At 37.9% G+C, this 12,128-nt stretch overlaps 1 protein-coding gene across 1 annotated transcript in view; it reads left to right on the plus strand.

The window, feature by feature from the left end:
* Positions 1-1,034: 1,034 nt before the first annotated feature.
* LOC113017995 (Fc receptor-like protein 5) overlaps positions 1,035-12,128 on the plus strand; it is a 66,306-nt gene continuing 55,212 nt past the window's right edge. Inside the window, exons 1-3 of the mRNA XM_080295418.1 lie at positions 1,035-1,071; positions 3,560-3,595; positions 3,798-4,064. Coding sequence (XP_080151544.1) covers positions 1,035-1,071; positions 3,560-3,595; positions 3,798-4,064 — 340 coding nt within the window. The remainder of the gene's footprint in view (positions 1,072-3,559; positions 3,596-3,797; positions 4,065-12,128) is intronic.

Below are 12,128 nucleotides of genomic sequence, written 5' to 3' on the forward strand. Positions count from 1 at the left end.
TATATGTATATATATATATATATATGTATACATGTATATTAGATTTATAGATGGCACCATCTATGGATATACAAAACCTGACAGAAGAGGAACATTGCAGCTTAAAAGTGTTTCACTTCAAAAATGACGTGAGAGTTTTCAAAGAAGAAAAAGGCAAAAACTGACTTCCTGACTTGAAGGAAAACAACACATTTATATATCATAGAGAAAGACATGAAACACAACATGTGAAAGAAGCGGATATGTGTTTGCAATGGACAGGAAATGTACTCACGTCAAACAACTGCTGTAGTCAAAGCTACAGGTACTGTTTGAGGTTAGTGTAACAGCGAAAGAAGCACAGAGAGATGAAAATCTGATCTTATCTGGTTTAAGTGCAGCTTCTTTTTCTGCATTTATTATTATTCAAACAAAACACTTTGTGATCGTCTGCATCACATCAGAGTGAATCAGAGTCAGTGAGGATGGCATACTTTGCTCTGCATGACGGGGTTATTCTGTAAGTACATTTTTGTCATTGTTTGAATGGCACCAATTTTGATAATTCATTCAGTCAAGTTTTAAGACATTCATTTGTTAATTTATTTTAATCTCCCAGTGTGTTCAAATTAATTTTCAGAGGCAAAAACACATTTAATTAGTTCTAGCAGTTTATGGGTGCAGGTGGAGAAGAGTTTGGTTATACTGTTTAGATTATTTATGGATATTTATTATCTTTCATTCATATATCTGTGCACTTGGAGGTTTGTAAATATTTATTAAAATTATACATATGTGTAATAAAACGTACTGTCTGTCTGTTATTGGTCAGTTTAGTCTGCATATTACAGGCCTTTTCATAAAAATCTGACAAACATGGTCAGACCTTGTTAAGTTGCTATTTCAGTGTAAAAGGAAGGAAGCTGAGAGAAGAAGTTAAAAAAAGTCTCTTTGTTTCCATCACAGCTCTTTGGTATCTGCTGTGCTGCTGCTTCACTCTCTCTCTTTGCAGAAAGTTGTAGAAGTTTTCAGACGTGTCACTGCTGGATGTGAGGATGGGAGCCACTTTGCTCTGTGAGCTGGGCCTATTCTGTGAGTACATCACTGACTCCTATTGTTTGATTCATACTGATCCATAAACATGTTTTAGTAAGAAGAACAGAGCATCAGTCATTTGTACCATTGCAGGTCATGTGATCAGAGGATTTTAGTGCACTGACTCAGATCAGAGTGAAGCTGGTTTAGTTTATCTAAGAAAAGTTTGTTTCTCCATCAGTGATAATTTGATGCATTTTGTATTGTAATATAAAATGTAACCAATCGTACTAGACACTGATAAGACTCTAAGCAATTTAAGGAGCTTGGTAAGAAAGCGACTGGAGTTTAAACCTTAATGGCATTTGTCCCTTAAGAAGATCATAAACTGACTATTTATTCTATTTATATGCCTCACACAATGAGGAACTGTGGAATGCCAGGACTGCCAAAATGAATTAATTAAATACACTGTTAAATAATTAATTAAATGTGTCAGTAATTAATAACAATTTTAATTAATTAACAAATTAAATACATATTTATGACATATTTCATTTGTTAATTATCAACACATTTAATTAAGCATGTATTTATTTCACCTTTTAATTAATTATTGACACATTTAATTAAAATGAATTAAATGAATAAATTAAATACATGATTAAATAATATCGAGCGCCCAGTCTCACAACAAAGTGTGTGATAGTCCCTCTAAGGAGCTTGGAAAGAAAAGCGTCTGGACTTCTTTAAGTTTCCGTGAAGACGTTAAAGAAGTCCAGATGTTTTTCTTTCCAAGCTCCTTAGACTACGATGACCTGGATGACTGAGAAGCTTCACAGATGTGTGACAGACCCGCTCGACCCGCAGACAAAGCGTGGGTCCTAATACACAGCTGTCATAACCCCCCCCCCCCCCCCCCCGACTGCTACCTCTCGGAGGTTCAATAGAGACTTCATTTACTGAGATTATATCTATCGAGTCTTTTTTTCCTGATGTTTGTATGCTTGTTTCAGTCACCAATTCTGAATTATAACTAATGTTAAAGACATGTTTAAGGAGGAGATAGAGCAAAAAATCCAGTTAACATCAGATCTTTGTGCTTTTTGTTCAGTAATCATCGTGACCTGTGTTTAAAAGCATAAACTTTATTCAAAGAGATAACTTTGGTGTTTCAGTCATGTAGTAACCATTAGGTTTAACTGTACAAAGCTTGTTAGACACTATGAAACACGTACAGACCTTATGCTTTTCGACAAATATTTTTATTGTGAATATTGATCATGAGGGTAAACTGAAAGCTCACTTTGCTGCCTTGCAGCCCTGTACACCACAGAGCGAGGTCAGCATATCCAGGATATCTTCAGCGCTCTAGCACACATCCTGCTCACCTGTCAGCTGTTTAACACCTGCTGCTTATTCAGGAAACGCCCACGTTACCTGGTGATATTCACTGTTTAACGTGGGCAGTTAAAGTTCAACGTAATGTCGTAACAATATTGTGCACAAGTAAATTAGTTTGTTTTGGGTTTTTTTTAGTTCAGAGCTGCTGGTGCTTGTGTTTCCCTCACAGTGACTGACCTGGGTTAGAGATGACAAACACAATTTAAACCGGGAGTGATGGACACCTAGAAAACTACAGAGCACTTTATCAGCGGCTGATATCTGGTCACTGGCACACAGCTTTAAAACGAATGAACACTGGACTTAATTTACTCAGGTTCTCTCTGTTGGGTCATGTTTACTTCACTGTTTTATTTAACACTGAGCAAATCGGTTTGGCTCAGATTAAAGTTACGTTTCATAACTGCATAGTTTTACTGAAGTTTAATGTCACACTGGAGCACGTTATGTTAACCCAGGGTTAACAGTGTCGGTAGTATGAAACGAATAAAATGGTCATATGAATCTAATTCACGGGTCATACTGATATTCTAGGGCCAGGACTGCCAAAATGAAATAAATAAATACACCATGAAATAATTAATTAAATGTGTCAATAATTAATTAAAATGTGAAATAAATAAATAATTAATTAAATGTGTCAAAAAACAATTAAATGTGTCAATAATTAATTAATTAAATACACATGTATAAATTCTAATTTTAATTAATTATTGACACATTAAATTCATTATTTAACAGTGTATTTATTTAATTCATTTTGGCAGTCCTGGCATTCCACGGTTATAAAAGGAGGATGATGTGCCAAGCGAAACAGGCACTTTGTGAGGTGCTGAGGCTACCAGCTCCGCCCCACCCCAGTTGCCTCTAGAGAATCGGATTATGACCCTTCACTTGATATGTGACTAGGGTGTTAGCGCTGACACAGGCACTGGCCGCTTCCCTACATGTGAGGTCAAATACACGACCGCTGCCGGTTTTCTGTTGTGTGTGTTTTGTGTTTGCCTCTGTTAATAAAGCCCAAACCTTTGACACTGACTGGGGCTGTCTCTGATGTTACCTCCTTACATCCCTAGGCGATAACAGCCACATTTGAGTGTCTTTAGTTTGATAATGTCTGAAGTTTCTGTCTTTATTGTAGTGCTATGTACGCTGCTCTGCACTGGACACGCTCAAGGTGACTGAGAGGTTTTCACTTTTATTTAATTTATTTGTTAAATATTCATCTTAAAATACCAGATAAATCTTAATTACAGTTCACATGTGTTTTATATTTTTTATTATTTAGTATATGAACAGTGTATGAACGTACTGTCACAGATTGTGTCGTGCATAAATGTTTTTCAGGTTGTTAACTTTGTGGTTGTGTTGGATTCTAGATGCTGTGCTAACTATTGAACCCAGCTGGTCCAGTTTTTTCATTGGAGAGTTTGTTACCTTCAAATGTGACATGAATGAAGGAAAAGACATTGACTGGGAATACAAAACCAACAAGGATGGTCGAGAATTAATCCGCTACAGCACAATCAAAGAGCACACATTAGAAATTAAATATTCAAGTCACAGTGGTGAATATCAGTGCTTTGGTCGCATGAAGGGATCATATTATACAAAGATCAGTAACACTGTCTCTATAACTGTATTAGGTAAGTCCTCAATGACCAATAATGTGATGATTCATGTTGAAAATCATTTGAATCATAAAGTTCTGACATTTAATGAATATTGTCACTGAAACTTGTTTTTTTCTGATACATTGAAACTAGAAACTTTAACAAGAACTTCTGTATTTTACTGGTTACTTTGCTCATAGTATACACAGTATTACAAAACCCACAGACTGTCATGTATTATTACTAAATGTGTGTATTTTAATGTATAACAAGAATAACTGTGGATTAAATTAATTTTAAATAAGGAGAAGAAAAAGCATCAAAAGCTTCATAAAATTTAAGGTGATGATGTTTCTGTTGTCTAAACCTGAAACTAGGCAGATCCCTCTGAACCCATCATTGTGTTTCCTTCAACAGTGAACTGCATTAGTTTACATCCAGTGTGACTGGAAAAACAATATAATGAAAACATGTCTGTGAAGGTTCTCAGTCATCCAGGTCATCGTAGTCTAAGGAGCTTGGAAAGAAAAGCGTCTGGACTTTTTTAGGTTGCTTGAAGACGTTTCACCTCTCATCCGAGAAGCTTCTTCAGTTCTAGGGTAAAATCTTGGAGAGTCCCAGATTTAAACCCCGTGGGAGTTTCCCCCCAAATGGCTTCTTTCACTCCTCTTTCAAACCATGACAGATGGTTTGTGAGTGACCATCTTTGAACAGAGGCGGGGGTTTACGACACCAACTGTGTGCGATCTATAATCCAGTTTTGAGATCCCTTCCCAGACGCCTTAACGCCCACTCACATCCTGGGCCATCTGACCTCAGGAAATCACATGATAGGGTGGGGCTAGGTTTCACAATGAGCTCACCCAAAACCTTGGCTGAATGTGACCCACACCCGGTTTCACACCTTGGCTCATGTGATTAAGTAGAGGATCATCAGGGGTTCTTTGTCCCTCTGTGGGGGGAAACTCCCACGGGGTTAAAATCTGGGACTCTCCACCATTTGACCTTAGAACTGAAGAAGCTTCTCGGATGAGAGGTGAAACGTCTTCAAGCAACTCAAAGAAGTCCAGACGCTTTTCTTTGCAAGCTCCTTAGAATATAATGAAAACATTTGGAGATTTTGTTTTGTTGGAATTTGAGTCACATGAAAAAAAATGTTTTAAAATTTAGGATTTTTTAAATCTTTATAATGAATCAGGTGAACATTGTCCTCCCTTCTTTTTCATAACAGCAGATAAACCCAGGGCCACACTGACAGCAGCAACAACAATCATACCAGTAGGGGGCAGTGTGACACTGAACTGCTTTGTGCAGAGCTCTGATGGATGGAAATATGAGTGGTTCAGACGAACCCAAACAACCTTTGAAGTTCCAATAAGAGGTCAACAAAACAGAGATATCAGAGTATCTGAAGGAGGAATCTACCGCTGCAGAGGAACAAGAGGAAACCCAGTTTACTACACTGATAGAAGTGATGATGCCACTGTTACGATAACCTGTGAGTTCAGTCATTTAGTTTGAAATATACATTCACTCGTGATTATCAAACATACAATGTTAAGTTTTCTGTGTTGATTTCATGTTTCTGTTTGTATCTCAACCGTTAATATTTGTAAACTGAGTAAGCTGAATGCATTCTGTACAGGAGACATTGCACGAGATTGACTGACAATGGTCTACAGGCAATCAGGACGCAGAACACAATGCGCTGAAAATAAAAAATAAAAATAAAAAAGCATGAAAGCTGCACAAAAAATATCCACGAAACAGAGGGGCGTGAAAGTTGACCTGCGTTATAGCGAGGGACCACTGTACCGTACACAATAGAATAGAATAAAATAAAATACTATAAACAATAGAATACAAATGCTATATAGAACTGAGTAAAATACAATGTTGTCAGAGAAAGAGAATTGTACTTAGTGTTATTGCACATGTGTGGATGTGTGTGTTTGGTCAGCTGCAAAGTCTTTGTTGTGGAGTCTGACAGCAGCAGGAAGGAAACACCTACATCTGTCATCTGTCCCACATTGTGGGTGCCACAGCCTGCCACCGAAGGAGCTGCTCAGTGCTGTCAGAGTCTCCTGCATGTGGTGGTTATTAATGTTGGGAAGGTTACTTTTAAAATGTATTCCACTACAGATTACAGAATACATGCCCCAAAAATGTATTTCGTAACGTATTCCGTTACGTTACTCAATGAGAATAACGTATTCTGAATACTTTGGATTACTTAATATATATTCATGCTGTTTACAACTACATGAATGTGATTTATTACTATTACTGAAGGTCTGCGGCTCCAAACCATAGTAAAGGGACCTCTGGCTAATATGTCAGGTTCTGTGTCAGGCTCGTAGCCAAAAAATAGCTTTACTTTGTTGTCTGGGTCAAGTTTGCTAGCGAGAGACAGAGAGAGGCGTTGAAAGGCTGCTCCAACAGAACTTATTGTTTCTGAGGAAAACACGAACACAGTGTACAGTCGAGTCTTAATAGCTTACTTACAACCGGGCTCATCAGGCACTCTTTTTGTCTGCAGTGATTATTATTATATTTACATGCTTCCAGCTCCTGTTTCTGCTCGATGACAACTCGTACTTTTCCACTATCCTTTTTCTCCCTCCTCCCCCTCACAGACACATAACGGGTATGGCAGTCCACTCTCCTTGCTGTACGGACTACACTGCCCATGAGGCTACATTCTTTAGGGCTATGCCTGTAACACTCTGCCTATTAGCTTAGCACAACAAAAAAAGGTGCTCTCTCACCCAGGAACACACGGTTGCAGAGAGATAGTGATGTGTCGTCGCAAACGAAATGGCTCTTAGAGCCGACTCTTTGAAGTGAACGACACGAGTCGGCTCCTTATCGCGAGCCATGGTTTTTTTTTCTTTCTCTCACCCTCTCTCTCGCACTTTTTTTCCGCTTCACTCCGCACACGAGCCTTGTGCTTTGCTGGGAAGTAGGGGGAGGGGCGGTAGTTACACTCCCAGTAGCAGGAACAGAGCGGCAGGGAAAGAGAGCCAGGGACAATAACATCAAATTAGAAAGGTATAGTAGTCATCCACAACTATTTTCAGTTGCAGATGATAAAGAAATCAGAATGTTTATTCATGCAGGCCTATATGACAGAGAATATGCATCTTCTTTTTGTTTTCATATTTTTATTTATATTTAATTGTGTTGTGGTTTGCAGTGTTTTGGAAAGGAAAAAGCGAAAATTTTAATAGTTAAAAGTTGAAATGTAAATAGTTGGTTTTTGTATTATATGATTTATTTATTACATTTTATGTGGAGTGAATAAATAAAAGTATACTTACGGTGGCCGTTAGAGACAGAGCACGTACAAACCCCGAAGCACGTAAAAATTCCAAAACACGTAAAAACTCAGAAGCACGTACAAACTCAGAAGCACGTACAAAACACAACAGAAGTGCTCCAGGATGCTAAGGGCAGTGTTGGAACTTTTGTTACCTAGTAGCTACACAAGCCAGGAAGTACCAACGACCGGATTTGGTGTGTAAAAGTAAAAGGTAAATGAACATTTTTTTAAAATAATTTGAATATATTTGAGTGCTTGTGTATAAATATACAAACAATACACATATGCTTTCAATTGTGTAATTTAAGTGATCTAGGCAGCTCTGTTTTGGAAATTCAGTTAACGCCGAAAGAGTTGGCTCTTTTTAGTGAGCCGAAAGAACCAGTTCTCTAAAAAGAGTCGGAAATCCCATCACTACAGCGAGAGCGCATCACCCTGTAACCAAGGCAACCATAACCTTGCCGCTTGGAACAACACAACATAGCTGTCAAACAAAACCCAAACAGTCCTGACCCGTGACAATATGAAACAGGAAAAGACCGCCATGTAATCCATTTATTTCAACAAAGTAACTGTATTCTAAATACCACCTTTTTAAACGGTAACTGTAACAGAATATAGTTACTCATATTTTGTATTTTAAATACCTAATTGTGGTACATGTATTCCGTTACTCCCCAACACTGGTGGTTATTAATGCATCCTTAATTATGTAATGTCTGAACACGAGAGGCACAGTCACAAACCTAAGGGCTAAGGAATAACAAAGGGAACTAGAAATAGAAAAGGCAAAACCATGAAAAACCACTAAATAAAAGAATCTTAAAGAATCAAAAACCTAAACACAGAGTCAACAGACCATGACAAATTACTTTTTTAAAATACAGCAAAGAAAATAAAAAAGTTTCACAGTGTCAATCTAAATTAGTTTACAGTTTATTGTTTATGTTCACCATTTCCATCTAGTTGTTTAAATTGTTTAGATTGAGTCATTTATTTGTTTGTTCTTTGTCTAATCTGAACTGCAGATAAACCAAAGGCCAAACTGAGAGCTGATAACACAGCTGTTCCAGTAGGGGGCAGTGTGACCCTGACCTGCTCTGTGAACCCACCATCATCATCTGGATGGAAATACTACTGGTACAGAGATAATACCACAGTGGATGTTGTCCCCACATCAAATGGACAAATCAGTGTCTCACAGGAAGGACTCTACAGGTGCAGAGGAGGAAGTGGAAACCCAGTTTACTACACAGAGGACAGCCAAGAAATTCAGATTAACAAAAACTGTGAGTTTGTTAGGACATTTTAAGAGACTGGGCTCGTGTTGATGTGTTCACTGTGGAGGGTCAAGTCATTTAAACACAGCAGGGGTTGACTCATAATCTAGTCAAGGAAAACAGATGAACTGGATCTTTTATAAAGTTATGTTATGCAATATTAAACATAAAAAAGTTGATTAATAATTAATTTTTGTTTGTTATTACAGTAACTGTCTCAGAAGCTGACAACTCTTCGTCTCCTGTGTGGTTGGTGGTTGGACTGGTTTGTGGAGTCTCTCTCATTATTATTCTCCTGCTCTTGTTGTATCGCTGCAGACAGTCCAAGTGTAAGAGCCTCTTCTTTTCATGCTGTATTACAGAGTTTATTTACTACATACACTTTAATTATTCACACATATACATGTATTCTGATCGAACAATTCACATCACAAACATGTGTAATAACATTTGTCTCTTTCACAGGTTCCTGCTTCACCAGGTTGGTAAAATACTTTTTATTATTATTTTAAACAAACATCAGTTACTTTTGAGTTTATTGTGTTTATTTCCTGTTTCAGGTTGATCCAGTCTGAGAGTCACAGTCCGGGCTCCTCCACAAATCATGGAGTCAACCAGGATGAAACTCATGTGTACGACTCTGTTCATCCTGGTCAGCACTTAAACCGATCTTATACACATCGAGGGCCGTTCAGAGTTTAGTGTAAGTTTGTCTGCTTCATATACAGAATGATATTGTTATTGTACAGTATGGTATTGTCCATCTATATGTCCCCAAAATAAATAGTTTCCTCTATGTTTTTACTCTCTCTCAGTAATTCTGCTGCCATGCAGGCTGGTTTATTCTTCACATTATTAAATGTCTTCAGCTCATAATATCTTTACATGTTGGAAATCACTTTGTCTCTTTGTGCTTGTCTTACAGGTCAGTGAGGAGAGCTGTAGCAGCAAAGCCAAGAAGAAGCTTTTTATGAAGCCACTCTTGCTCCTCTGCTGCCCAAATATCAGACATGCTCAGCTTTATGTACAGTTACAATATTACATCATAATATCATATACTTACTTATAGCAAAAAGTAAATGGAGGTATATTCATATTTGAGTTTTGTACGTTATAGTCAGGTATTTCTTATATTCATTCTTAAAACTTTTGTTAAAGACTTTTTCAAGAGCAGTGAGAAGAAAGTTTGAAACGCGATCTTTAGTATCTGATAGGACGACTCACATTAGGACGTAATGGTATGGGCAACAACAAATATCTTTATTGGTCTAAATTGATACAAATGATATGATCGGTACTGTATGAATTTAAATGCAATAAATATGTTTCATGTATTTTTTTCTGTTTTTTTTTTCCTAATTTCTAATTTTCTACGTGTATAGTTAGAAGGTAGAGAGTAAAGTCTTTTACATTTGAATGTTTTATGTTGATTTTGGTTCAGTGTGTAAGATTATTTCCACACTAACAACACAACAAGAGGTTAACAGCAGCTTCCACTACAGGAATCAGAATCAGAATCAGAAAGGGGTTTATTGCCAAATGTTGAGCAGGTTTACAACATTAGGAAATTGCTGCGGTGCTTCAGTGCAAACATGGTGTCATAAATAGCACTTAAATAGACATGAAAAAAAAATAAGTAGGAATAAGAATTAAAGGTGCTACGTAGAAAGATATGTGCATGAGATATACATGAGAATAAGAATTAAAAGTGCTGCGTAGAAAGATATATACATGAGTGCAGGTGGTGATCAGTGCCAAACATGGAATGATGCAGTGAACACAGCGTAGGGTCATGTGTTAGTGGCGGGGACAGTCATATGGTTATTTTTCATGTGTCCAACAGCAGAGGGGAAGAAACTGTTCTTATGGCGAGAGGTTCTGGTGCGAATGGACCGGAGCCTCCTGCCTGAGGGGAGCAGGTCAAACAGACTGTGTCCAGGGTGAGAAGGGTCAGCTGAGATCCGAGCTACACGCCCCAGTGTCCTGGAGGTGTACAGGTCCTGCAGAGATGGGAGTCTGCAGCCAATCACCTTCTCAGGAGACTGTAATGTTAAATTTAGTCTATAACATTTTCTGTTTTCCAAATGGTAATTCAAAATGACCCCATGAACCACAGTAATAGGTTTGTACGTCATGTAATACTTTATTTAAAAATCATTACATCATCATTTATAACATCAGACATTACTTAAGCATATTAAGTAAGCCCCAGGAAGACTAGCAACCACTGTTGTGGAAGCTAATGGGGTTCCTTATAAATAAACAAATAAATATACATATTTTTAATAAAGAATAATGTGGTTGCCTGTGTTTATAAATTACACACTAAAGTGTAGTAATGCAGGAGAAAAGCTTTATGAGAGATTAAGTCAATATTTGCTTATACATCACTAATGCTCACTAGTATTTATGTTAAAGTGTTACTGAAGTCACAGATGTAGCCAAATCTGGGAAGCTGTTTTATTTACTGCTGAGCTGCACATGCGCAGGGCTTGCTGCAGGCTGTCTGTTGAATTCACAACGGCACCAGAGCGCCCTCTACTGACTCAATAAGACCTCAGCATTGCCAATATATTTAAAGATACTAACCCCTAAGTTGCTCTCTGATGCATCTATGCATGCTATGAATGAGTGTGATGTCAGTTAGTAAGCACGGGGTCTCGCAAAAGATATCGCAAAAGTTCTGCTAGCGCTCACAAAGGTTCATCTTAGGTCATTTTAATTTTTTTTCTCTTTTTGTCCCTTACGGGGCTCCGTAATTTTCAGCTTTCATCAACCACTGCTAATTAAGTGGGTGGAAGAGGTTTGAAGAAAAAAAAACTTTAACTTTATTTACCATGAGCCCACCCGCTGGTGGGCCCATGGTAAATAAAGTTAAGTGTCAGTGTGGATATACAGATATAGTTCCTTGTCCCATATTTCCCATGTCAGACTCTGAACAGCTTCCAAGTACAATCACAGGACTGTGTTTACAGCTGGTGGCCAATAGAGGGAGACATTGATCCACTTAGAATGTATTGTATCTGTCATGGTCTCCCAGTCCACCTGGTCAATCAACACGTTGTTTCTAATGAACTCAATACTTTACTTTGTGTTTCTCTCCTTTATGCACTGCTGCAATTTCACCAAAGAGGCAACCTGGCTGTCTTAAAGGTGATGAAAATTCATTCAGAACTATAGTGACAATGATCATGTACCTTAATTATTAAAAAGTATTGGTACTAATATCAGTATCAGCGATACAGGCCCTGTATTTACTTGGTATCAGATTGATACCAAATCTTGTATTATTGAACACAACATAACAAATAGTAATGTTAAAATCACTATAGGGCGTTGGAGTTGACGTCACACCGCAATGCATTGTGGGAGCGCAGCACCATTTTCAACAAACGGCAGCAAACCTTCACCATCTTATCCAGAAGGGTCACCTCTTCACCCTCACTTGGAAGAAGTAATTTGATTGGCATGGTGGTATGTTTGAAGCAGGTCCAT

This window comes from Astatotilapia calliptera, chromosome 3 (genome assembly GCF_964374335.1).
Source record: "Astatotilapia calliptera chromosome 3, fAstCal68.1, whole genome shotgun sequence".
Classification (NCBI taxonomy): domain Eukaryota; kingdom Metazoa; phylum Chordata; class Actinopteri; order Cichliformes; family Cichlidae; genus Astatotilapia; species Astatotilapia calliptera.